Source organism: Diabrotica virgifera, chromosome 8 (assembly GCF_917563875.1).
Source record: "Diabrotica virgifera virgifera chromosome 8, PGI_DIABVI_V3a".
Taxonomy (NCBI): Eukaryota; Metazoa; Arthropoda; class Insecta; order Coleoptera; family Chrysomelidae; genus Diabrotica; species Diabrotica virgifera.
In genome coordinates, this window is record NC_065450.1 from 223,832,631 (window position 1) to 223,856,453 (window position 23,823).

The following is a 23,823-nucleotide window of genomic DNA, read 5'->3' on the forward strand; positions in this document are numbered from 1 at the left end:
TTTAGCAGATGCAAAAGTGAAATACATCGAAAGTTATATGCACCTTATTCCAGATGACGCTAAACTTTTTTACAATAATTTTGTTGGTGCTGTCAATCTGATAGAAGATGTTGATGCAATGTTCCGGGCTTAGATTTTGAAATGGATCTTGATAATATAAATGACTAACATATTTTTGAAGTTATACTTCTTTACCGGCGATAGAGGGTGATTTTTTTATATGTTAAAACCTATCAGCCCGGCGCATGCGCATTATAACTTTGTTCTGATTGAATGTTCAAATGACATGTCAAAAATTATCCGATATGGCAGCTGTGGTTTGGAGGTAAAAGTAAAGGTAAACAAATGTATAATATATTAGTTTTATTCTTGTGAGGACAGAAACAAAAAAGTTTATAATATTGTAGTGACTTTTAAATAGTTTTTAAAAGCAACAGGTACGTAATAATTGTTAATGTATCATGGGTATAAACCTACCTATTTGATCTGCCAAAATACATAGTATGTAATACTTTTATTTATATAATTTGATTACCATCAAAATTTTTATCAATATTCACCTAATATATTGTTTTTTACTCTATGTTTTGTTGTATTTTTTCAATTCTAAATCATTTCAATTCAAAATTAAAATAATTTGATCAATTTTCAAAATATCACAAGTTTAATCCGTTTAGTTAGTCGATCTTCGTAAATAATGACACATAGTGTCCGTGGCTAAGCGGAGAAGGCGAATGAATTCCAATACCAACCGCTCTTATCAGCGCTGGTTCGAGTCCCAATAGAAACTTTCTTTTTTGTTTTTTTTAATACATTTTATGATTGTAAGTATATTTATTATATAATTGTATTTTCAGAAAATACGTATTTAGTTAAAAAAAATTTCGATAATTAATGTTCAGACATCATTTGTGGCTTGTTTAATGTGTTTGTGTGTGTTTTATTCTTTTATTATTTTAATTTTTGGCACTGTTCTAATAAAAATGTTTGAGAAGTAGTAAGTATAAATTAGTTTAATATTTAAACAAAATATAAATAAAAAGTATATTAATTTCGTTTAAATCATATAATAGAAGTATAACTTCTTACGTGCGTACAAAGTACACATACATTCTTTTTGTTAATTTCAAGTTATTATAATAATTTATTCAAAACTAGCATTTTCTATTTATCTAAAAAATTCCAACCCACATACTAACCATGTTTTAGCAAAACATTTCCTCTTATGACTATTTTGGCAGAATACGTCCAACTCGTAATTATGAATATATCTTTTTTAAAAGTTACGCTTTTGAAAAATTACCTAAATAAAATCTTCATACAATTAATATCAAGTACTATACTTAGTCATTGTCACAGTAATCAAAACAATTGTGTTTTAGTGGGGTACGATAGTAATACTAAAATTCAATTTCTCAACAATTGCTATTTGGGGGTTGGACTTCTGCTTAACTACGTCCATAATATTATGATCAATACATACGCGAGTAAAAAACTTGTGAAGTGGTAATTAAGTTCATTTGAAATTCTAATTGGGGTGATTTTCCCGATTTCTTACCAAAAAAAGGGACCAACTTTATTTTGAGCGTAACTTGTTTACTTTTGATGCTAAAATTTTTTTTTAATTTTGAATTTGACGAATATGAACCTATTTTTCACTAGCTGCTTCTGCTAGATATAATGACCTAATATATACATCATATTTTTCACTTTTTTATGTGCTATATTTTTGATAAGAATTTTTTTTCGACCAAATACTTACTTTTTGAGTTATTTGCAAAAAACCGTCTGAAAACGTGGTTATTTTGTAGAAAAATTAACATAATATTCACTCACAAATAACTCGAAAACTATTAACTTGGTGAAAAAACTTTATAGAACAAAAGTTGCTTGGAATTAGTCATTTTATCCATTTCCGGACTTATTTCGAACATATATTTTTCACCCACAAAAGGGGGTGAAACTCACCCCTAGGTCAAAAGGACACATCGGCACAATATCACTTTTTTTCTTTGACTTGTTAGCTATGTGTATGCCAAATTTCATGTCAATCCAAGCGGTTCTTTAAAATTTAGAGGTTTTGCAATATTTTACCTTTAAAGAACGTACCGTGAAATGGGGTGAGATTGATCAAATTTAACTTTATTTGATTTATATTTTAATCGTTTTTGTGTATGTTCTATATTTAAACACTTCACGTGTTATATTAATATCTAAAGAGTAGTGATTTAACACTAGTTTTGTTTTAATTATTAAGAAAATGCACTTATCTCATAAAAAAAGGGTGATCAATCTTAGACCCGTGACTGGGGTGAGATTGATCATGATGATTTTGTAGCATGAAACAGTAGTGCTTTTAAATAGAATATGATCAATCTTAACCCTGACTAATTCGGTCAGATAGTTTTTCGAATTTTTACAAAGGGGTGAGATTGATCATGCGGGGTGAGAGTGATCACACTATTTTTATTGTACTATTCTTTATTTATACAAAAAAAAACATATTTTAATAACTAAAAATGTAATTCAGAACAATTTATAGAAAAAGAAAATTTGATTTAACATTCTTTTACATTAATTTCTCCGCGAAAATGATATTTTTGTATCATATCAGAAATCGTCTCAAGTGTCGGATCTGGTAGTAAAGCAATTACTTCCTTGAAGGGAACAGTGGATATGTCATTTTCAATTATTTTGAAAATCTTCCTCCATCCTGCTGATTTAAGGCCTTGAACTTCGATTTCTTCTCCTTCTAAAACTCCTTTTATCTGACAGACATAGCGAATTCCGTCTTTTTCCGAGAACCAGACAAAAATCTTACTAACAGGAATTTTCCTTTCGTGATGTTTTCTAATGAAGAACAGAAATATTTAACCTCCTCTTCATCTTGGCTAATATCAACATCAATGTTGCTGTCATCTAATTCCAGGTTTTCATTTGAATCATCGTCACTGGACTCCTCTGATGGTTTAGGTGCTGTAACACTTTGACCAGGTTCAGGTGCTAACAGTTTTCCTTTACGTCTAGGTTTTTCAGAGCCGAAATTGTACCTCAAGTCTTTCAAAAAGTTAGTAAGAGAGCATCTAAGCTCGACTTGATCAATAGTGTCTTGTGGTAGCTTTTCCAAAACTCGATTGGGGTTGAATGGTGCAATACCACATGCTTCAAAACTAGAAAGTAAGTTTCTTTTTACAGCACTTTTCTCTCCGTCTGGATTTTTAGGTGGTACTTTATTCATGATTTCAAGTGTTTGCTTTAACAGCTTAGGAAATTAATTTTTCGGAATGCCAGAGGTTTTGGAATTTTGCATTTTCCATGATGTTAAAGTTTTCCTCCAGCTTTCTTGGAAGGGCCTGAAGAATGCGATATCCAACGGCTGGCAAATATTAGTAAAGTTGGCTGGTAAGCATGTAAATATTATATTATTTTCTTAAAATTTTAAATTAATTTCTGCAACGTACGTAAGGTGGGGTGAGATTGATCACTTGATCAATGTCACCCCATTCAATATTATCCGCCATCTTAAAAAAGCTGGCGTTAGCTAAAATGCTAGATACTTAAAATTATTATTACAGAACCATAAAAAATAATTTTATAACACTAGAACTAGCGAACTTACCTCCGTTCTTTCTCTACCATCAAAAGTACACAAACTATAAAAATAGGCCAAAACTATGGTTAATTTCAAAGCAACAGAACTTCTTCCCAATGCCAATTGCAAACTAACAACGACGTGAACTGATCATAGTCAAGATCCAAGAAATGAACAGTGCCACGTACAGAAACAATTTTACATTGTTACCGGTTGTATCTACATATATGTGATATAATGACAAATGATCAATGTCACCCCGGGAGATCAATCTCACCCCATTCTACGGTACTATTAGTGACCGGTGCTACATCATATTTTTTCACATAGTATGTATTTTCACATAGTATGTGGATAAATCTGCGTCTTGTGTTTAAAACATTCTCATATTATAATAAAATCAGAAGTCTTTCAATGAAACAGTGCACTCGTTCTTTAGTTATTTAAAAAACAACACTAACTAAAACCCAACCAAGCGAAACCTATTAAGATGCGAGTCACGCAATCGGATCCTTCTTTTTATAATATTCGAATTCAGTTTGAAGCACTTTTGTCTTCTTCGCCATATAGGACATCTTCGAGATATTACTGGATATCAATATATATAATAAAAACATAAAACAGTTTCCATTTTAGTAAAATAATTGCTCCATTTGGAGAGACGAACATAATCGTTATTCCATAAAGAATATTCACTGAAGTATCATAAAAGTTGGTACATTTGTTTGATCTGAAAAAAAGTAGTTGCTGTCAAATGTCGCCGACAGAGAGGTAGAGAACCTCATACTTTAAAAGGCGCCTGTAAAATTACATATACTGGAATATTGGTTTTTTATTACGAATTCTTTTTATAAATATCACTTTTAGTAAATATGGCGAATATTATAGCCTACCATTGGCTATCTCTTAGATAAATGTTTCAATATTTTTAATGAAAATAAAATAGTAGTAAAGGTTTGTATTTTCTTTCAATATTCTTGTGGTGATGTCTCCTTTAGTGGAGGTTTGCGATTACACTGGCAAATATGTCTCTATCCAATGCGGCTCTAAACAAAGATGTTTATTCAAGGCCGGTCCAGTCTCTGATATTTTTAAGTCATGAAATCTGGCACCTTCCAGGACTCCGATTTTCTCCAATCTTTCTCCAATCTTATATATAACTAATTATCAAAACATCCGTGTCTTTCGCAATGCTATGTCGGATGGATTATTTGTCGTTGCTCGACACGTGTAGTCAGAAAAATAATGACTTCTCGGTTCAATCGCGTTTGACTGGACATTAAAGTTGGGCTGAAATTTATTGGACTATTCCCTTTGTCCCATACATTAAGCTGGGCCTTTTTTTACATAATTTTGTTTTCTTTCCACATTATCACTCATTTATGAAGTAGACAGTTCCTTGGCTCTTTATTTTCGAACTTATTGCTGTTTGTTACCTTCTATTTATATGTACTTTTTGTACTAGTGCAAACCCTAACCTAGCCTAACGTAATCTAAATCCTCTTGTGAAAAAAACAATAAGAAAATCTCTTTAACTGCACAATTTGTTGTTATTTATTGTGCAGCTAAAAGGAATATTATATCATTTCCAACAATTGCAAGTAAAATGAAGACAGCAACTATTATTTTTTTAGTTTTAATTAATTCTGTCATTAATTCTGTGTGTTATTGATGACTCCGAATGTGCCAACGGAAATCAATACAATAGCACGCCTTGTGCTCCAGGTACCGCTAACGTAGGTAATTAATGAATTCCACATTGTCAATGAAAATAATTATGATTGTATATCCACTTGGGCGGTTACATTAAAATTTATACAGAGCTCTTTTTCTCATTGTTGTCCGTTAAACATTGCACAAATACATAAGTAATCAGTTTATGGGCAACTTTCCTCGAGATACTCTTAATGGTCAATGTTTATACGACGCAGAGTTTAATTGCATCTTGTGGTTAATTAAAATATTCTTATAAGCTTTTAAGACGCACATAAAACATATTTTAAATAAGATAATAAAAGAACAAGGACTGTATGTATTCTTCGAGAGAGAGTTTAAGTTCTATAAGTAATATTTTCTTACTTTTATTGGCCCATGAATAATTATTATATTATGGCTTTTGTATTTCCTAACCTCAATTTATCATCGTAAGAAGAGTAGGACACATGGAGCAGAATATGATATTTAATGACTTTATATTTATTTATTTATAAAATACTGTGTTGCATATTTCTTCACTAATTCACGCTTCAGACACTATTATAATAACTCGGCTTTATCATCTAGCCTTAAACATCCACTGCTGAACATAGGCCTCCTCCCCCTGTTTCCAACCCCGTCTATTCTGTGCCGCTATCATCCAGTTTTTATTTAGCCTTCTTAAATCGTCAGTCCATCTTGTAGGCGGTCTTCTTCTTGTCTTCTCTTGGTCTCCATTCCAATAACCTCTTTGTCCTCGGCTTAGAACATCATGAAGTACCAAGCATGAATGAAATGAAACTTCATGGAATGAAATATTGGTGATTGCCAATGTTGCCGTGTCCTTTTATTAATCGGGAAACGAAATTATGTGAACAACCACATTGCACAACCTCAAGTAACTAACAGTAACAAAACATTATACAATTCGGGTACATTAAAAATTGGTAAAGAAATGTTCACAAAATTTAAATCTAGTGATCATCTGTTACAATCATTTACTTACTTCTAAAATCATACCTTTTCAACAGACACTTCGATCTAAAAATGGACAAAGAGCGCAGAAGTTACCAACTCATAAAGGCAGGAGTACCCCAAGGCAGTGTCTTGGGATCATTTTTGTACTTATGGTATACTGCTGATATACCAACTACGAACGAAACAACTATCGCTACGTTTGCCGATGATAGAGCAATAACTTCGTTTGACCATGGTCCAGTAGTGGCCTCAAACAAGCTACAAACCCATTTAGATCAATTACAAAACTGGTTCCAAAAAGGGAAAATCAAAGTAAACCACGAAAAATCGACATTACATTTACGAACAGACATGTAAACTGTCCACATGTCACAAGTTATCCCAATGAAGACAGAAGTTAAATATTTAGGTATTCATCTTAATCGGAAACTAACTAACATGCAAAGCGCACATTAAAGCTAAAAAACAACAACTCCAATTAAAAACCAGATAAATGAAGTGGCTTCCTGGTAGATCACAACTATTCATAGAAAACAGAGTGGTCAGGGGCGTGCGGTGAAATTTTAAACAGGGGAAGCAATTTATAAAAAAATTGTAAAAACACCTATTTATATCCCTAATAACACAAAACATTCCAGGAATGTTCCTAGAAGGTACACGCAGGACATTGAAAACATTCCTGGAATGTCCCCAAAAGCACATGAACGTCCCTGGAAAGTCCCAGGAAAGTGCTGTGTCAGCATTTTAAACATGTCTTGTTGGAACATTCCATGAATGTCTACGAATGTTCTTTGAACATTCACAGTATATTGTTTAGACTGAATGTCTTGTTGAAACATTCCATGAATGTTCTTAGGACATTCAAAGTATATTTTTTAGACATTCTCTGAAATATATCGTCAGTGATGTGACAATACCTCCTATATGTTTTTTCATGAGTTTTGCAGGAGACGAAAAACATTTTTTACGGTCACCTCCTGTTTTCATACGTAAGTTTTGACTTGTTTTGTAGTAAATAGATAGTTGAATTTACTACAAAACAAATCAAAAAATATATGAAAACACGAGGTGGCCCAAACAAGTTTTTCATCTCCTACAAAATTCATGAAAAAGCAGATAGGAGGTATTGTCACATCACCGACGATATACCAGAAGTACAGTAGGAAAAATTAAAGAATACCCATGAACGAACATATAAAACACGCTGTATTTTCCTGTCACCGTGTCACACAAAAAACTGGTCAGCACAAGTACATATAATAATTATTGTTACTTGCACTGGACAATTTTCTTTGTGACACGGTGACAGGAAAATACAGCGTGTTTTATTTGTTCATTCATGGGTATTCTTTCATTTTTCCGACTGTATATGTAGCCATACCAAATAATACATCCTTGATAAATATAAACATTTTTATTGCACAAAATCTTGTCATATATTTTTTTCCATAATCATCACTACGATGACGATTTCATGGTATTGAATTGTTCATTAGAATTACAATCTGGTCATAACTCTGACCAATGAGCAATGTTAATTTAACCTAAATTACTAATGTGTGTGTGTGTGTGTGTGTGTGTGTGTGTGTGTGTGTGTGTGTGTGTGTGTGTGTGTGTGTGTGTGTGTGTGTGTGTGTGTGTGTGTGTGTGTGTGTGTGTGTGTGTGTGTGTGTGTGTGTGTGTGTGTGTGTGTGTGTGTGTGTGTGTGTGTGTGTGTGTGTGTGTGTGTGTGTGTGTGTGTGTGTGTGTGTGTGTGTGTGTGTGTGTGTGTGTGTGTGTGTGTGTGTGTGTGTGTGTGTGTGTGTGTGTGTGTGTGTGTGTGTGTGTGTGTGTGTGTGTGTGTGTGTGTGTGTGTGTGTGTGTGTGTGTGTGTGTGTGTGTGTGTGTGTGTGTGTGTGTGTGTGTGTGTGTGTGTGTGTGTGTGTGTGTGTGTGTGTGTGTGTGTGTGTGTGTGTGTGTGTGTGTGTGTGTGTGTGTGTGTGTGTGTGTGTGTGTGTGTGTGTGTGTGTGTGTGTGTGTGTGTGTGTGTGTGTGTGTGTGTGTGTGTGTGTGTGTGTGTGTGTGTGTGTGTGTGTGTGTGTGTGTGTGTGTGTGTGTGTGTGTGTGTGTGTGTGTGTGTGTGTGTGTGTGTGTGTGTGTGTGTGTGTGTGTGTGTGTGTGTGTGTGTGTGTGTGTGTGTGTGTGTGTGTGTGTGTGTGTGTGTGTGTGTGTGTGTGTGTGTGTGTGTGTGTGTGTGTGTGTGTGTGTGTGTGTGTGTGTGTGTGTGTGTGTGTGTGTGTGTGTGTGTGTGTGTGTGTGTGTGTGTGTGTGTGTGTGTGTGTGTGTGTGTGTGTGTGTGTGTGTGTGTGTGTGTGTGTGTGTGTGTGTGTGTGTGTGTGTGTGTGTGTGTGTGTGTGTGTGTGTGTGTGTGTGTGTGTGTGTGTGTGTGTGTGTGTGTGTGTGTGTGTGTGTGTGTGTGTGTGTGTGTGTGTGTGTGTGTGTGTGTGTGTGTGTGTGTGTGTGTGTGTGTGTGTGTGTGTGTGTGTGTGTGTGTGTGTGTGTGTGTGTGTGTGTGTGTGTGTGTGTGTGTGTGTGTGTGTGTGTGTGTGTGTGTGTGTGTGTGTGTGTGTGTGTGTGTGTGTGTGTGTGTGTGTGTGTGTGTGTGTGTGTGTGTGTGTGTGTGTGTGTGTGTGTGTGTGTGTGTGTGTGTGTGTGTGTGTGTGTGTGTGTGTGTGTGTGTGTGTGTGTGTGTGTGTGTGTGTGTGTGTGTGTGTGTGTGTGTGTGTGTGTGTGTGTGTGTGTGTGTGTGTGTGTGTGTGTGTGTGTGTGTGTGTGTGTGTGTGTGTGTGTGTGTGTGTGTGTGTGTGTGTGTGTGTGTGTGTGTGTGTGTGTGTGTGTGTGTGTGTGTGTGTGTGTGTGTGTGTGTGTGTGTGTGTGTGTGTGTGTGTGTGTGTGTGTGTGTGTGTGTGTGTGTGTGTGTGTGTGTGTGTGTGTGTGTGTGTGTGTGTGTGTGTGTGTGTGTGTGTGTGTGTGTGTGTGTGTGTGTGTGTGTGTGTGTGTGTGTGTGTGTGTGTGTGTGTGTGTGTGTGTGTGTGTGTGTGTGTGTGTGTGTGTGTGTGTGTGTGTGTGTGTGTGTGTGTGTGTGTGTGTGTGTGTGTGTGTGTGTGTGTGTGTGTGTGTGTGTGTGTGTGTGTGTGTGTGTGTGTGTGTGAAAAAATGGCTTGGATGCGGGTCCGTTAGCCACAGATTTTTATTTTATTTTTACCTCAATTTATTAGTTTTGTTATATTCCCACCTATCTGACTCAAATGACTATATTTGTTTCTTTCAAGTAGTTTATGAGTAATTTAAATATTTCCATTTTATGACAACTTAGTAGATATTCTATACTAATTGGAAAATGAACTTGTGTTTGTCGTAAATTGTAATACAATTGATTTATATATCTCTCGTTAATTTTGCATTCAAAGAAAATATGGTTCAAATATTTTCTTTGAATGCAAAATTAACGAGAGATATATAAATCAATTGTATTACAATTTATATATCTCTCGTTAATTTTGCATTCAAAGAAAATATTTGAACCATATTTTTTTTGAATGCAAAATTAACGAGAGATATATAAATATATAAATAAATTTAAATAGAGATATATAAATATATAAATAAATAAATTTATATATATAAATATATATAAATTACTACTGTTCCTTAAAATGAAGAGCTTGCCCATAGCGTCTCTTATCTAATCTAACAGGCACACAAGCACTATGCTCTGCTTTTCTAACCGCACTATTCTAACATACACATGCACACAAGCATTATGCTCTGCTTTTCACTATCACTTAAACTAGTTCAAAAGGCTTTGTCCTCTTCAATCTTTTAGTTTGCCCAGTAGTATCAGGAGCTGGATTTCCTCAATATTCTTGTAGGTACTTACGAAGTTGTTGCTTGTGACTTCCAACTTTACTCCAACTTTAAAAACAAATCCTGCTGTAAAATATTTATGTGCCTGAAGGCTTTTGTATGCTTTCATCTATAATATCTATAATAGTAATTTGGTGGAATGCACTTTATGGTAAAATCCAATTCTGACTGAATTGTATATGGATCTAAATCCCCAATTATTTTCAGCTTCAATAAATATCTAAAACAATAAAAGAAATAATGTTATTGCTTGCAAAATTCATCAATATTGATAAATATCAGAGAAAAATGAACATTGATAAAAATTGTTTACCCTACCTTTCTCCAAACATCTGGTGTCTCCAATAATAATTTCCTTAAATAATCACTTTGCAGTGTGGTAAAGTTTATAAAGTTCACAAAATACAGCAAACGAAATCCAAATAAATCCAAAATATGACGATAAACAGTGAAATGATGAAATGAAATATTACAAACATAACCTCTGTAACCTGTATGCCATGCCACCCAGAACCAGACCAGAAGTCACGTGGTTTGGATTGCCTAAATACATATACACGCGCAGCAAATTTGAAAATTAATGCAAATTGAATAGTAAACGGCCTCTCTTAAAATATAGGACATTGGTAGTATGTTCATAGAATGTCTTGTGGTAACATTCCACGAATAACTTAATCAGATATTCACCGAATGTTCCTTGAATGTCCAGTACATTCAAACATTAATAGAACTTTGATAGTACATTCTTGGAATGTTTTGTGTTGTTAGGGATGTAATTCAATTCTTCTACCTGAACGAAAGTCTCGGTCATCAAAATTATTAAACCTATTTTCCATTCGTTGACATATTTGATCTAAAATCTGATAGTATTATAGACTATAATAGTTGGCGGTAGCATTATTGGACATCTCCAACATTATCAGTGCGTATGCATTTCCTTTTAGGCCCAATCTCGTTTACCTATCTTACATTGCAATACATTAAATAAATTATCCGAGAATGTAAATATTTCTGAAAAAAGCAAAGTTAAAAAACCCCAAAAATCCTCTAGAGCTATTTATGGTCTCTGTATCTCACTTTTCACATTTTCGCCATTCTCCAATACATATATATTTTATTTATTTATATAAATAATTAAATAAAATCAATCTTCATAATTCCTCAAAATCAGTCGACGAAGCCCGTCATTGTCAAATGCTGGTAAATCCCATTTAAATTCACGAAAACAGCTCCTTGTATGCAGCTGACAAAATTGCTTATAAGCGATAGATATGCCCGAAATTTGAACTCTCCACTCTGCGTGTAACCCCGGTGATTTTTACATAGGCTGGGGAGAAGCAAATTTGAAATCAGATTATCTGCCGACATGACTCCGAATACCAACTTAAAAATACGATCATGGCCTATGGGTCCGCGTACGAAACGAAAGCTAGAAATGCAGCATGCAGCATGTAACGCTGCTTAAGAGTATTTCATTGCTTTGTTATTTACTGTATGACAAAAATAGAGTAAACTACGTTTGTCTTTTCTAATTACTTACTGCTTGTATTACATAATTAAATATTCTCGTATGCAACTTAAAATCCTGCTTCTACTTATGTGTTTGTTCAATTTTTTTTAAATAATCTCAGTTACTCAGTTGGTATGGTATTACCTACGAAAACCAAGGGAAGCAATGCTTCCCTTGCTTCCATGGACCGCACGCCCCTGAGAGTGGCAGTATATAAAATAATACTAAATCCTATATCGACCTAGGGGATTGAATAATGGGGATGTACGAATCCATCAAACACCAAAATTCTGCAGACATATCAACCAAAAACTCTAAGAATCATTGCAAAGGCAACCTGGTATATTTCAAATCAAACATTATATGAGGACTTAACAATACCATTCTGTACCATTTGATCAGATGATGTTATGTCCATTTTTACTACTTTATAGGAGAGACAAAAAACCGTTTATGGGAGTTTGTGTTTAAGGTTTTACCTAGGAATTAGCAATTTTCAGAATAAATAGATATGTGAATCTATGCGATATGTTACAATTTATTTTGCGGACTCGAAAAAGTGGAACAAGAGTTTGAAAATAAAAAAGAAATTTGAAAAAATTGCAAATTATCATGTTTTGACCAAATGATTATTGTTAAAGAATATCACTTATTATCTTCCTATTCTGGAATTATTTGACTTTTTTGTGGAATTTCTTCTTCCTCTTCTTCTGTATGTCATCTTTATGTCTTCACTATGTCTTCATCTGCGATGAAGGTTGGCAATCATCACTGCTATTCTAACTTTTGACACTACAGCTCAAAAGAGTTCAGTTGAGCTGCATACACACCAAGATATTTTTCTTCTACCTATGCTGCGCCTTCCTTGAATCTTTTCCTGCATTATTAATTTAAAGAATTCATAACTGTCACCACGTGTCATATGATACAGATACTGCGGTTTTTTTATTTTGGTGGAATCCAGTATCTCCCTTTTGTGCTCTATTTTTCTTAGTACTTTTCATTGGTTATTATGTCTGCCCAGGAGATTCTCAGCAATCTTCGATATGTCCACATTTAAAATGGTTCCAATCTATTATTACATTGTTTAATAAGAGTCCATGTCTCCACAACATACACAAGAATAGAAAATGCATAACAATAATTTATTACTCGTTTTCTAAGATTTAGGCTGAGGTCTCTACCACAAAATATTTGTTTCATGTTATTGAATGCATTTAACAATGAATTAATACAACTTGATTCCACAAAAATACTAATTTGTGACTTATGCACAAGTGATTTGTACCACTTATCACTATTTGACCATAAAAAATGTAAAATGTATTTTGATCATTGTGTGATAACAATACTTATGATAATCTGATCACGCATAAACAGAAAAATGTGCACTTATCATTGAATAACCAATGCTGCCAATCAAATTATATTCGTTGTGCATTTAGCAGCGTCTGCCTAAACGATAAAGAATGTTGTTTTGATTATTTGTGTGCACTAAACACAAAATGACTAAAAATGCAGTTAGCACCGTCTCTGACCAAATGGTACTGCATTCATAAAAGACGTGGGTAATATGACTGCATGCTACCCAACATAGAAAAAGAAGCATCAACCAATAGACAGTGGCCAGAAGACTTGTGTAAGTGACACTTGTGTGAATCAAGACAGAGGTGAATAAGGTGAACCTGCACTGGCTCGCAACACCTACAAAAACTTTTTTCAACTTCCTGGTGTCTTTCAAAAACGAATACTTAAACATGATTCCAATAAAACTTTCAAATTAAATTAATCACTCAATTTAATCCTGTAACATAGAATATCGAACAAAATTTACTTTGCCTGCAGATTCTCAAGCGGATAGCTCAACTATTAAGCCATTCATTTTAATTGTAAACTACAAGCACAGTAATTTATTTAAAATTTATGAGGATTTCTTTGGCTTTACATGAACTGCTCATGTTTTTATTTAGCATGCTTTTATGGCTATCTTAATTGCATTTAATTAAAGTGCTTAGTTGGTACTAGGTGAATAGATTTTAAGATAACTATGTATGGACATTTATATTATGTACTCGATGGAGACTTATTTGAAAATGTAAATGATCTAAGAGACTTATGGGATTTATTTTAAGACAAGAATGTTATGGTGTCTTAATGTAAGTGTCGCAGGGTGTATAAATTAGTCAAGGAATTATAAATAATATATTTTCTAAAAATTGTTGTCTTTTTTATGCGTTAAAATATTTTATACATGTTAAATCAATATTACACACACTACACACTTCAAAAGTTTAATTTACACACTTCAAAAGTACATTTCTCCCTATTTACCTGTAGACATACGTGTGTACAAAACTATTTCAGTCTTTACATTTTTAAAAAAATATTAATTTGATATAATCTACCTACCACCTAGGTATACAGGGTGGTTCATCTTATTCGCCTCGGTCTCTGTACGGAAAACCACTTGATATTTAAAAAAAATTTCTTCACAGAAATATACAGGGCCTTTAATACTGCAATCTAAAAATAATGTGAAATATACAGGGTGCTCTAAAAAAGAGTGGTATATCAAAGTTATATTTTTTCTTATGGAATGCCCTATATCTGATCACATTACTGAATTGACCTTAAAAAATAAGCTATACTTTCATAAGGATTCCATATACCTAAATACAGGGTGTTTTGATTTATTTCAATTTTTATGAAAATGTAGGGTTTTAGAAAAAAATAAATATCTACGAATCTAACAATCAGTAACTAATTCTTTCTTGGATCTTAATAATAGACTATTTAGTATACTTAAACAAATGCTTAATGCAATAAAATTTCTTACAGGGTGGTCAAAATATGAGATTGTTATATTAATAAATTCAAGCTATAATAACTTACTTATTTTAAATATAACACCCTGTATCTTACTAGTCTATCGCGTAGAAAATTTACTTATCTTTCAATTTATATTAGGGTTTCCTATACCTATCTTTTAAAGGGTGATCAAAATATTAGATTGTTCTATTAACAAATTCAAGCTGTAATAACTTACTTATTTTAAATGGAACCTCCTGTATCTTACTAATCTATCGCGTAGAAAATTTGCTTTGCTTTCAATTCTTATTAGGGTTTCCTATACCTATCTCCCTTCATTTTTTAAATATTTAAAGATTTCCTAATTTGTAAGCTTTAAAAATTAGAATTAAGTACTACCTATGTCGTGGTTATGTACAACACATCACCAATACCGGAAATATACTTAAATATCTTAGTCAAGATACTTTCGTTAATAAAATTCATATTTTTATCATTTAATCACACAGAGTGTTCTTATTTTATATGACATACTCGATATTCTATTATTAATAATGGAAGATATTTAAAATCTCTTCAATTCCATGTAAACATTCTCAATACACATGTTATTCTGTAAATGTAAATTCCCATGTTATTCTGTAAAAATACCCATTTTTACATATTTTTGTACAATAGGCTCGTTTTCGTCATAGTAGCCATTGTATTTAATTGTTTCTAATTGCGATTCAAAGATTCAAACAATAAGTGGTGTTCTTAAATTTACTTAATAACCGTTGGTTTAAGATATGGAAAATACTTATAAGGAATAAAATATAATTTAAATATCTTCCAGAATACGGCATCTAATATAGGGTATGCAGTTTAATATAATCATATTATTCAATGTCACATGTAGGCCAAAATCAACTAAAATAATACAACACTCTGTGTGATTACATGATAACAATGAAAATTTTATTAATGACAGTATCATATCTAAGTATATTTAATTGCCGTTGTTGGTGATGTGTTGTACAATAATATGTAACCACGACATATTTACTTAATTCCAGATTTTTAAAGCTTGCAAATTAGGAAATCTTTAAATATTTAACAAATGAAGGGAGATAGGTATAGGAAACCCTAATAAGAAATGAAAGCTAAATAAATTTTCTACGCGATAGGCTAGTAAGATACAGGGTGTTCTATTTAAAATAAGTAAGTTATTACAGCTTGAATTTGTTAATAGAACAATCTAATATTTTGATCACCCTGTATAAGATAGGTATAGGAAACCCTAATATAAATTGAAAACTAAGTAAATTTTCTACGCGATAGACTAGTAAGATATAGGGTGTTCTATTTAAAATAAGTAAGTTATTACAGCTTGAATTTGTTAATAGAACAATCTAATATTTTGGCCACCTTGTAAGAAACTTTGTTGCAATAACCATCTGCTTAGGTATGCTAAATAGTCAAATAGTCAATTATTAATATCCAAGAAAGAATTTGTTACTGATTCTTAGATTCGTAGATATGTATTTATTTTTTTCTAAAACCCTACATTTTTATAAAAATCGAAATAAATCAAAACATCCTGTATTTAGGTATAGGGAACCCTTATGAAAGTATAGCTTAATTTTTAAGGTCAATTCAATAATGTCATCATATATAGGGCATTCCATAAGAAAAAATATAACTTTGATATAGGTACCACTCTTTTTTGGAGCACCCTGTATAATTGACATTATTTTAAGATTGTAGTATTTATGGCCCTGTATATTACTGTGAAGAAAATTTTTCAAAATATCAAGTGGTTTTCCGTACAAACACCGAGGCGGATAAGATGAACCACCCTGTATAATTTGTTTAAAATATAAATAATAAAATTATTAGATGATAATATGGAGAACAAGCCTACGTTCTTTCCGATGAGGCTCCAATAAGAGCCGAAAATCGCGATTCAAGGGACTGGACTGCGCTCCGTATTCTAATTGAAAAGTAAGATTGTTTTGCCTTCGCATTGCAGCTGAATTAAAAATAAAATTTTTATTTTATTTTTAATAAAATTATTATTTGGGATATAAAAAATAAAACGGCGTTTATTAATCATCATTTAATACTATTTGTAATATATCGACAAATGTCTCGGACAGACTGCATTACCTGTCGCATTAGGCTTTTATAAGATTAGGTTATGGTTTATTCTCAAAAAATATAAACAGAATGTTCGATGTAAAACACGCCAGAAGAGAATAATTTAAGATCCAGCAAATTTCTTGCTGTAATAAAAATTCTAAGTACTAATCGACCACAAACGGGACCAAAACCGTTCCAAAAATAAAGAAAAGACATTTGGCTTTAAAATTTCTTTAAAAACAATAATTGCATGTCCCGTTTCTTGCTGAGACGATAAATAAATCTAAAATTACACTTCTCTTTCAAAAAACTCGTATTATCTTCAGATGTTAACGTTTAAAAAGAATTTTTATTGCCAAAAATTCAATCAATACAAAGTCGCCAAATTGTTTCAACTAAAAACAACAACGACCAAAGAGATTGAAGTCAATTACATGCTATTTCAGCATTGTCGACAACAGATTCAGAGCGAAGCCAGACATTTCAGAAAAAATGAGACATTGACGTGGAAATGGAGTTTAAGTTTTAAGTTTAACTCTAAAGTATTTTATGATGAAAAGAACAATAGTCCACCGGTTTTTCATGGTACACTTCAGAAGGAAAGTTATTGTAATTCGTTTTTAATATTTTTAATATTTTTTTATTCTGTTTAATAAGTTGCGTTACATATACAGTGCTAGTCAAGTCTCCTCCTCCTTTGTATTTTTTGAAAGGTATTCTTCTTCTTCTTCCTTCTTGTATGTAGGCTTTAAAGCCTATTACTTCTTCAATATTAGCCTCCTAATTTGTTTAAGTTGTCGCACCATCTGTTTCTTGGTCTGCCAATACTTCTTCGTCCATTTGGTGACTTATCTCGTGCTATTCGTACTATCCTATCCTCTGACATTCTACTAATGTCTTCGCTCCACCCCTGTTTCCGTTTTGTCACCCATCCATTTATGTCTTCTACATTGCATGATCTTCGTATGTTTTCGCTTCTCTCCCTATCCAACAGACTTTTCCCTGATATTCGTCGGAATATTTTCATCTCTGTTGTTTCTAGTATTCGTCTCGTTTTAGATGCCAGGTCTTGTCTCCGCCGTGTATGTCAATGTAGGTCTAATTGCTGCTTTATACTTAGATTCTTGCTTTTGTGTCTTGTCTTAGGTGTTTGTTCTTCCAGATTGTGTCATTAAGAGATCCCGCCGCTTTACTTGCTTTTAAGCTTTGTTGTCGTACTTCCTCTTCAACATCTCCGTAATTGATTCCGCAGATATCTAAAGCTTGCTTCCCGTTTTATTATTTTCCCATCAATTTCAATTTTACATCGTAGTGGGTATTTAGATGTCATACATTTGGTTTTTTCTGCTGATATTATCATATTGTATTTCTTGGCTGTTGTATTGAAGATGTGTGTTAATCTTTGGAGATCGTCTTCTGTTTCGGCGATTAATGCGGCGTCGTATGCATAACATAATATTTGGATTTCTTTGTTCACCATTCTGTAATCATGACCTTTACGTACTGCTTCTATTATTTCGTCCATTATTATATTAAAGAGCAGTGGGCTTAACGAGACACCTTGTCTGACTCCGCTTTGGACTGAAATGTATTGAAAATACATATTCAATCATACTAATTTTGTTTGGTTTTAAGTTGATTTTAACGAATAAATTAAATAAATATAAAAGCGTAGTTTTGCATTTAATTAATAAAGATTCAAACGTCCGCCTGTGGTTATTTGTCAAAAAACTTTACGTTTTTTCAATTATCTGGTTGTTTTAACGCCAACGTAAAATCCAAGAAAAACAAGTTTGTTGGTATGACCATGTACAGAGAATGGAGGAACATCAACTCCCAAAGCTGATAATGTAATGGCAATCCATGGAAAAAAGGAAAAGGGGCAGACCGAAAACTACCTGGATAAGTGGAATGAATCATGGCAGTACTTCTAAAAGGACAAGGAACTTGGGGCTCATGTGAAGAGGATCGCATTCCAAAAGGAAATACATTATTTACTGAAATTCTAAAAGGAAACTCAAAAACTTTTATGGAACTATATTTCAGGAATTTCCAAAATCTATTTCCTGTTTATAATTATTTATTTTCTCTTTCAGCCTGATTACTACCGGGATGCTGCACATTTCTATCAAGTAGATGACACGCCAGAGTATAGACTGGAGATACCCAATGCCAAAATCGACTATACCGGTACATACACCATATACGCTAAAAATTGCCATGGAGACGCAAAAGCCATTATTTCTCTTCAAATAAAAGTGAAAGGTACAGTATATACCTACATAGAGTTTTGATAGAGTAGCTCGGTTTATTTTATTTATTTAGCGTATGGCTACATCACAGGTTCATATATATACATATATATAAATTACAAACAACAGTAAATACAAAAATATTCTACAAACATCTAGATTATAAATATATTCGATTGACTCTTTTGTAGCAACCAGGAAATCCGAAGGGTTGCCGTTATAGGATCTAATCGGGCATTCTTCTACCATGTGTTTTACTGTTTGCCTTTCGGCGCCGCAGTCGCAATTTGGTGATTGTATTTTTCCCCATCTGAAAAGTGAGTCGGAACATCTGCCACAGTTCGTTCTTATTCTATTGAGTGTGGTCCAAATTCGTCTCGGTTGGTTGAAGCCCTCAGGTTTGCTTGTAATACATGGCATGTTCCAGTTAGCTGGTGCAGCGTTATTCTCCCATTGTTAGCATAGTAGCTCGGTATCTTTCCTAGGACACAGATGTAGTCCTTGTTTTGAGTAGAGTTCAGTTTGTTCTCTAAAGGGAAAAGGCGAAAAATGTCGCCTGTCAGAATTTTCAATGTGTTTTAAATGTATTAATTTTTTTTCGAATTACCGAGATTTCGTTATTACCGAGGGCCGAAAGTTCTTTAGAATAAATAAAAAGTTTCTTTTGAGTGAAATATTTGAAATTAAAAATCACACTAAATTTCCCCCCTGTAACTTAATTAACTAAACATTCTAGAAATTTGCAGGGACTTTCGACCCTCAGTAATAATGTAATCTTTCATTCTGCGTTTAAATTTTTCAAAAATATTTATTAGTTTTCTCAGAATTCGAAAAAAATGAATACATTTAATAAACATTGAACATTTTTACAGGCGACATTTTGCGCCTATGTCCTTTAAGTGGAATCTTTTAAAATCAACTCCATGTCGCTTTAATCTTAATTTTTAATAGATTAGGGCCGGTTGTTCGAACGCTAATCAACATTGATCACTATCAAATATTTAATTACTGTCACAACTGTCAATGTCAAATTTGGTTGGGTTGCTGAAAACATAGTTAATTATAATTATGAGATTAGTTAGTCAATTAACATAACAATTATTAACATAATTGATTAACTAATTTCATAATTGTCATCAATAATTATGTTTTCGGCAACCCAACCAAAGTTGACATTGACAGTTGTGACAGTAATTAAGTATTTGATAGTGATCAATGTTAATTAGCGTTCGAACAACCGGCCCAAAAATATGTAATCTAAAGTTTATTACACATTTTAAAGTGGATAGTTTCAATTTTAAATTGCTTACTATGTGCTCACTGATGATGGTCTGATAAGACCAAAAACGTTCTGAAATTTTACTAAGTAGTATTTTGATTTAAAGTGTTTGTTTTTACAGATCCAAAGCCTACTGGAAAAGATATGGGCAAGAAAAAGATTGTGTAAGTATTTTTTTTAAGAATTGTAACAATATAACTCCAACTAACGTTGGGAGCCAACTGTTTCCGCTTCGACTAGCTCTATCTCACAGTTGTAGGTATAGCCGTATCTTAATGTTGTTCTGAAGCTATTTTCTTGTGGCATTTTTTACAATTTTAACTATTTATAATGGGAAATAAGCCACAATATTATTAAAAAATGATTTTTATTAACGTTTCGACGCCCAAATCGGGTGCCGTTGTCAAAATACAAAATACTATTAATATAAACAAAAATGTTGTTGCTTAGTAAAAAAATTCTTCTAATAATTTTTTTAATTTGACTCATTTATATCGGCAATTCAGATACATATGATACATTTTAAAGTAGAAGACTTTAAAATGATATTGCCAATATTTATGAGTTGCGTTCCTGGGACGACTTTACTGAAAGATAGTTCATTCGATTACATGAAATCAACCCCAACTCAAGAATATCCGTCACAAAAAAATCATAGCATGTGATCTGTCTTTAAAAAGACAACCACATGCAACGGTGACATTAAAATTCTCGCGTTAGAGATCTCATAGTAAATCACGAGGGAAAACCAGGAAAAACCTCGTGATACTATCCCGACATCGTAAGTATTTGGTCTTACATTTAATTTACTCTCAAAATTAATACCAAATTCTGACTTTACTATAATTTTGTTTAAATTATAAATAATATCAATAATACATGGGTATATAAGTAATACTAAAATATAAAATATGTACTAACTCGACTATAGACTTACTAATTGTGGCATTTTCTTTCTATTGACTTCCTCTTTCAGTATGGGTATCCACATCCTACTGCATTCCACCGAGGAATTTGCGACACAATTGGTTTCGTTTAGCATAATTAGAGCCGCTTCTTTGATATTTCTCTTTTTACTATCTGTTTCTTTCAGGACTATACTTGAATCTCTCCACTGAACTCTATGTTCATTATCCCATGCGTGTTGACATATTTGAGATCTATCAAATTCTCTATTTTTAATATAAGATTGATGTTCACTTATTCTATGTAGATGATGTGTTTTCAATATGGCCTCATAGATCAGAATTGTTGGATACATTCCTGAATATTATAAACGATCAAGAAGAGACAATAAAATTTACAATGAAAAAGGAATATAATAACACCCTGCCTTTCCTCGATGTTTTAGTCTTAAAGAAGGATACTGGATATGAGACTCAAGTGTATAGAAAACCAACACATACCAACAGATATCTCAATTACAAATCAAATCACAACATTAACGTTAAAAAGGGAATCATAAAATCCTTATATGATAGAGCCAAAATTACTTGTTCTAACGAAAATTCCTTTTTAGAAGAAAAACAATTCTTAACATCTGTTTTATTAAAAAATGATTATCCTTTATCGTTTATAAATAAGGAATTGTCAAGATTGGATCGAATGGAACAGAACAACATAGAACGAGATCCTACAACATTCACAAGAAATAATACGAGGAAAATATCAATACCATACATAAAAGGACTATCCGAGAAACTTAAAACAATAGGAAATAAATTCAACATTTCAACAACATTCAAAACAACCAACACATTGAGATCTATTCTATCTAAAACTAAACCTAACAATGAACAAGAAAGGACAAAGAATTGTATTTATAAAATACCTTGTGAATGCGAACAGTTTTATATAGGTGAAACATCAAGACCATTAAACGTTAGAATAAGTGAACATCAATCTTATATTAAAAATAGAGAATTTGATAGATCTCAAATATGTCAACACGCATGGGATAATGAACATAGAGTTCAGTGGAGAGATTCAAGTATAGTCCTGAAAGAAACAGATAGTAAAAAGAGAAAAATCAAAGAAGCGGCTCTAATTATGCTAAACGAAACCAATTGTGTCGCAAATTCCTCGGTGGAATGCAATAGGATGTGGATACCCATACTGAAAGAGGAAGTCAATAGAAAGAAAATGCCACAATTAGTAAGTCAATAGTCGAGTTAGTACATATTTTATATTTTAGTATTACTTATATACCCATGTATTATTGATATTATTTATAATTTAAACAAAATTATAGTAAAGTCAGAATTTGGTATTAATTTTGAGAGTAAATTAAATGTAAGACCAAATACTTACGATGTCGGGATAGTATCACGAGGTTTTTCCTGGTTTTCCCTCGTGATTTACTATGAGATCTCTAAAGCGAGAATTTTAATGTCACCGTTGCATGTGGTTGTCTTTTTAAAGACAGATCACATGCTATGATTTTTTGTGACGGATATTCTTGAGTTGGGGTTGATTTCATGTAATCGAATGAACTATCTTTCAGTAAAGTCGTCCCAGGAACGCAACTCATAAATATTGGCAATATCATTTTAAAGTCTTCTACTTTAAAATGTATCATATGTATCTGAATTGCCGATATAAATGAGTCAAATTAAATAAATTATTAGAAGAATTTTTTTACTAAGCAACAACATTTTTGTTTATATTAATAGTATTTTGTATTTTGACAACGGCACCCGATTTGGGCGTCGAAACGTTAATAAAAATCATTTTTTAATAATATTGTGGCTTATTTCCCATTCTAAATAGTTAAAATAGCCGTATCTTAATTCTATTACAATTTTTTTTGTGTGAATTTGATGGCCTTGGCCGAACCAATTAGCCAGACATTTGTTATTTTAAAAACAAACAAATTTGTTTTTTCAATCAGAGGAATTTTTTCTGTATCTCTAACTCTAAATACATAACAAACTAATATATTACAATTATTATCTAAATAATACACTGTTTTAGTTGTAAATATTTTTTTGTACATATTTATTCTTTTTGCATTTTTTTATATCTTTAATTTGTTTTTTATTATTATTTTTTTTTATTAATTGTTTTTTTTACTACGCTAAGACATAAACTCGATTCAACATCTCGGAGGTTTACATCTTCTTAGTTCTTTTTCTCTTTTTTTTTTGCTTTGTTTCCTTTTTTCTCTTTTTTTTTTGTTTCTTTTCTCTTTTTATTTGTTTTTTTTCTTTTTTTAATTGTTTCTTTTAATACGCTAAGACATAAACCCGATTCAACATCTCGGAGGTTTACATCTTCTTAGTTTTTTTTCTTTTTTTTTGCTTTTTTGCTTGTTTTGCTTTTTTTCTCTTTTTTGGCTTTTTCTTTTCTCTTTTTTTTTTTCTTGTTCTTTTCTTTTTTCAATTATAATATAATTACAATGTCATTTGTATTTTAGCGGTATCGTTAAATTTAGAGAGGTAAACAGACTGGGTAGCAGGTATAATAATTAAAAGTACAATATATTAACAATAGATCACTGATTATTTAACAATAGTATCACTGGATACCTGTTCCGGAAACTTAACCAGACCATTCAAATACAAACGACTTTAAGCTTAAGATCAAGGCTCGCTGAAATACCTTGATCGCGACTATACGTCTTATCCTAAATTCAAATCTGAAAAATGAGTTTAGCAGGGACAAATTAATAAAAGAGGATATT

At 32.5% G+C, this 23,823-nt stretch overlaps 1 protein-coding gene across 50 annotated transcripts in view; it reads left to right on the forward strand.

The window, feature by feature from the left end:
* The window catches only part of LOC114341578 (extracellular matrix-binding protein ebh), a 369,628-nt gene that overhangs the window by 189,019 nt on the left and 156,786 nt on the right, over window positions 1–23,823 (forward strand). For all 50 annotated transcript variants that reach the window (XM_050657458.1, XM_050657487.1, XM_050657456.1 and 47 more), the window contains 2 exons: window positions 18,707–18,875; window positions 20,263–20,305. In XM_050657458.1, coding sequence (XP_050513415.1) covers window positions 18,707–18,875; window positions 20,263–20,305 — 212 coding nt within the window. The remainder of the gene's footprint in view (window positions 1–18,706; window positions 18,876–20,262; window positions 20,306–23,823) is intronic.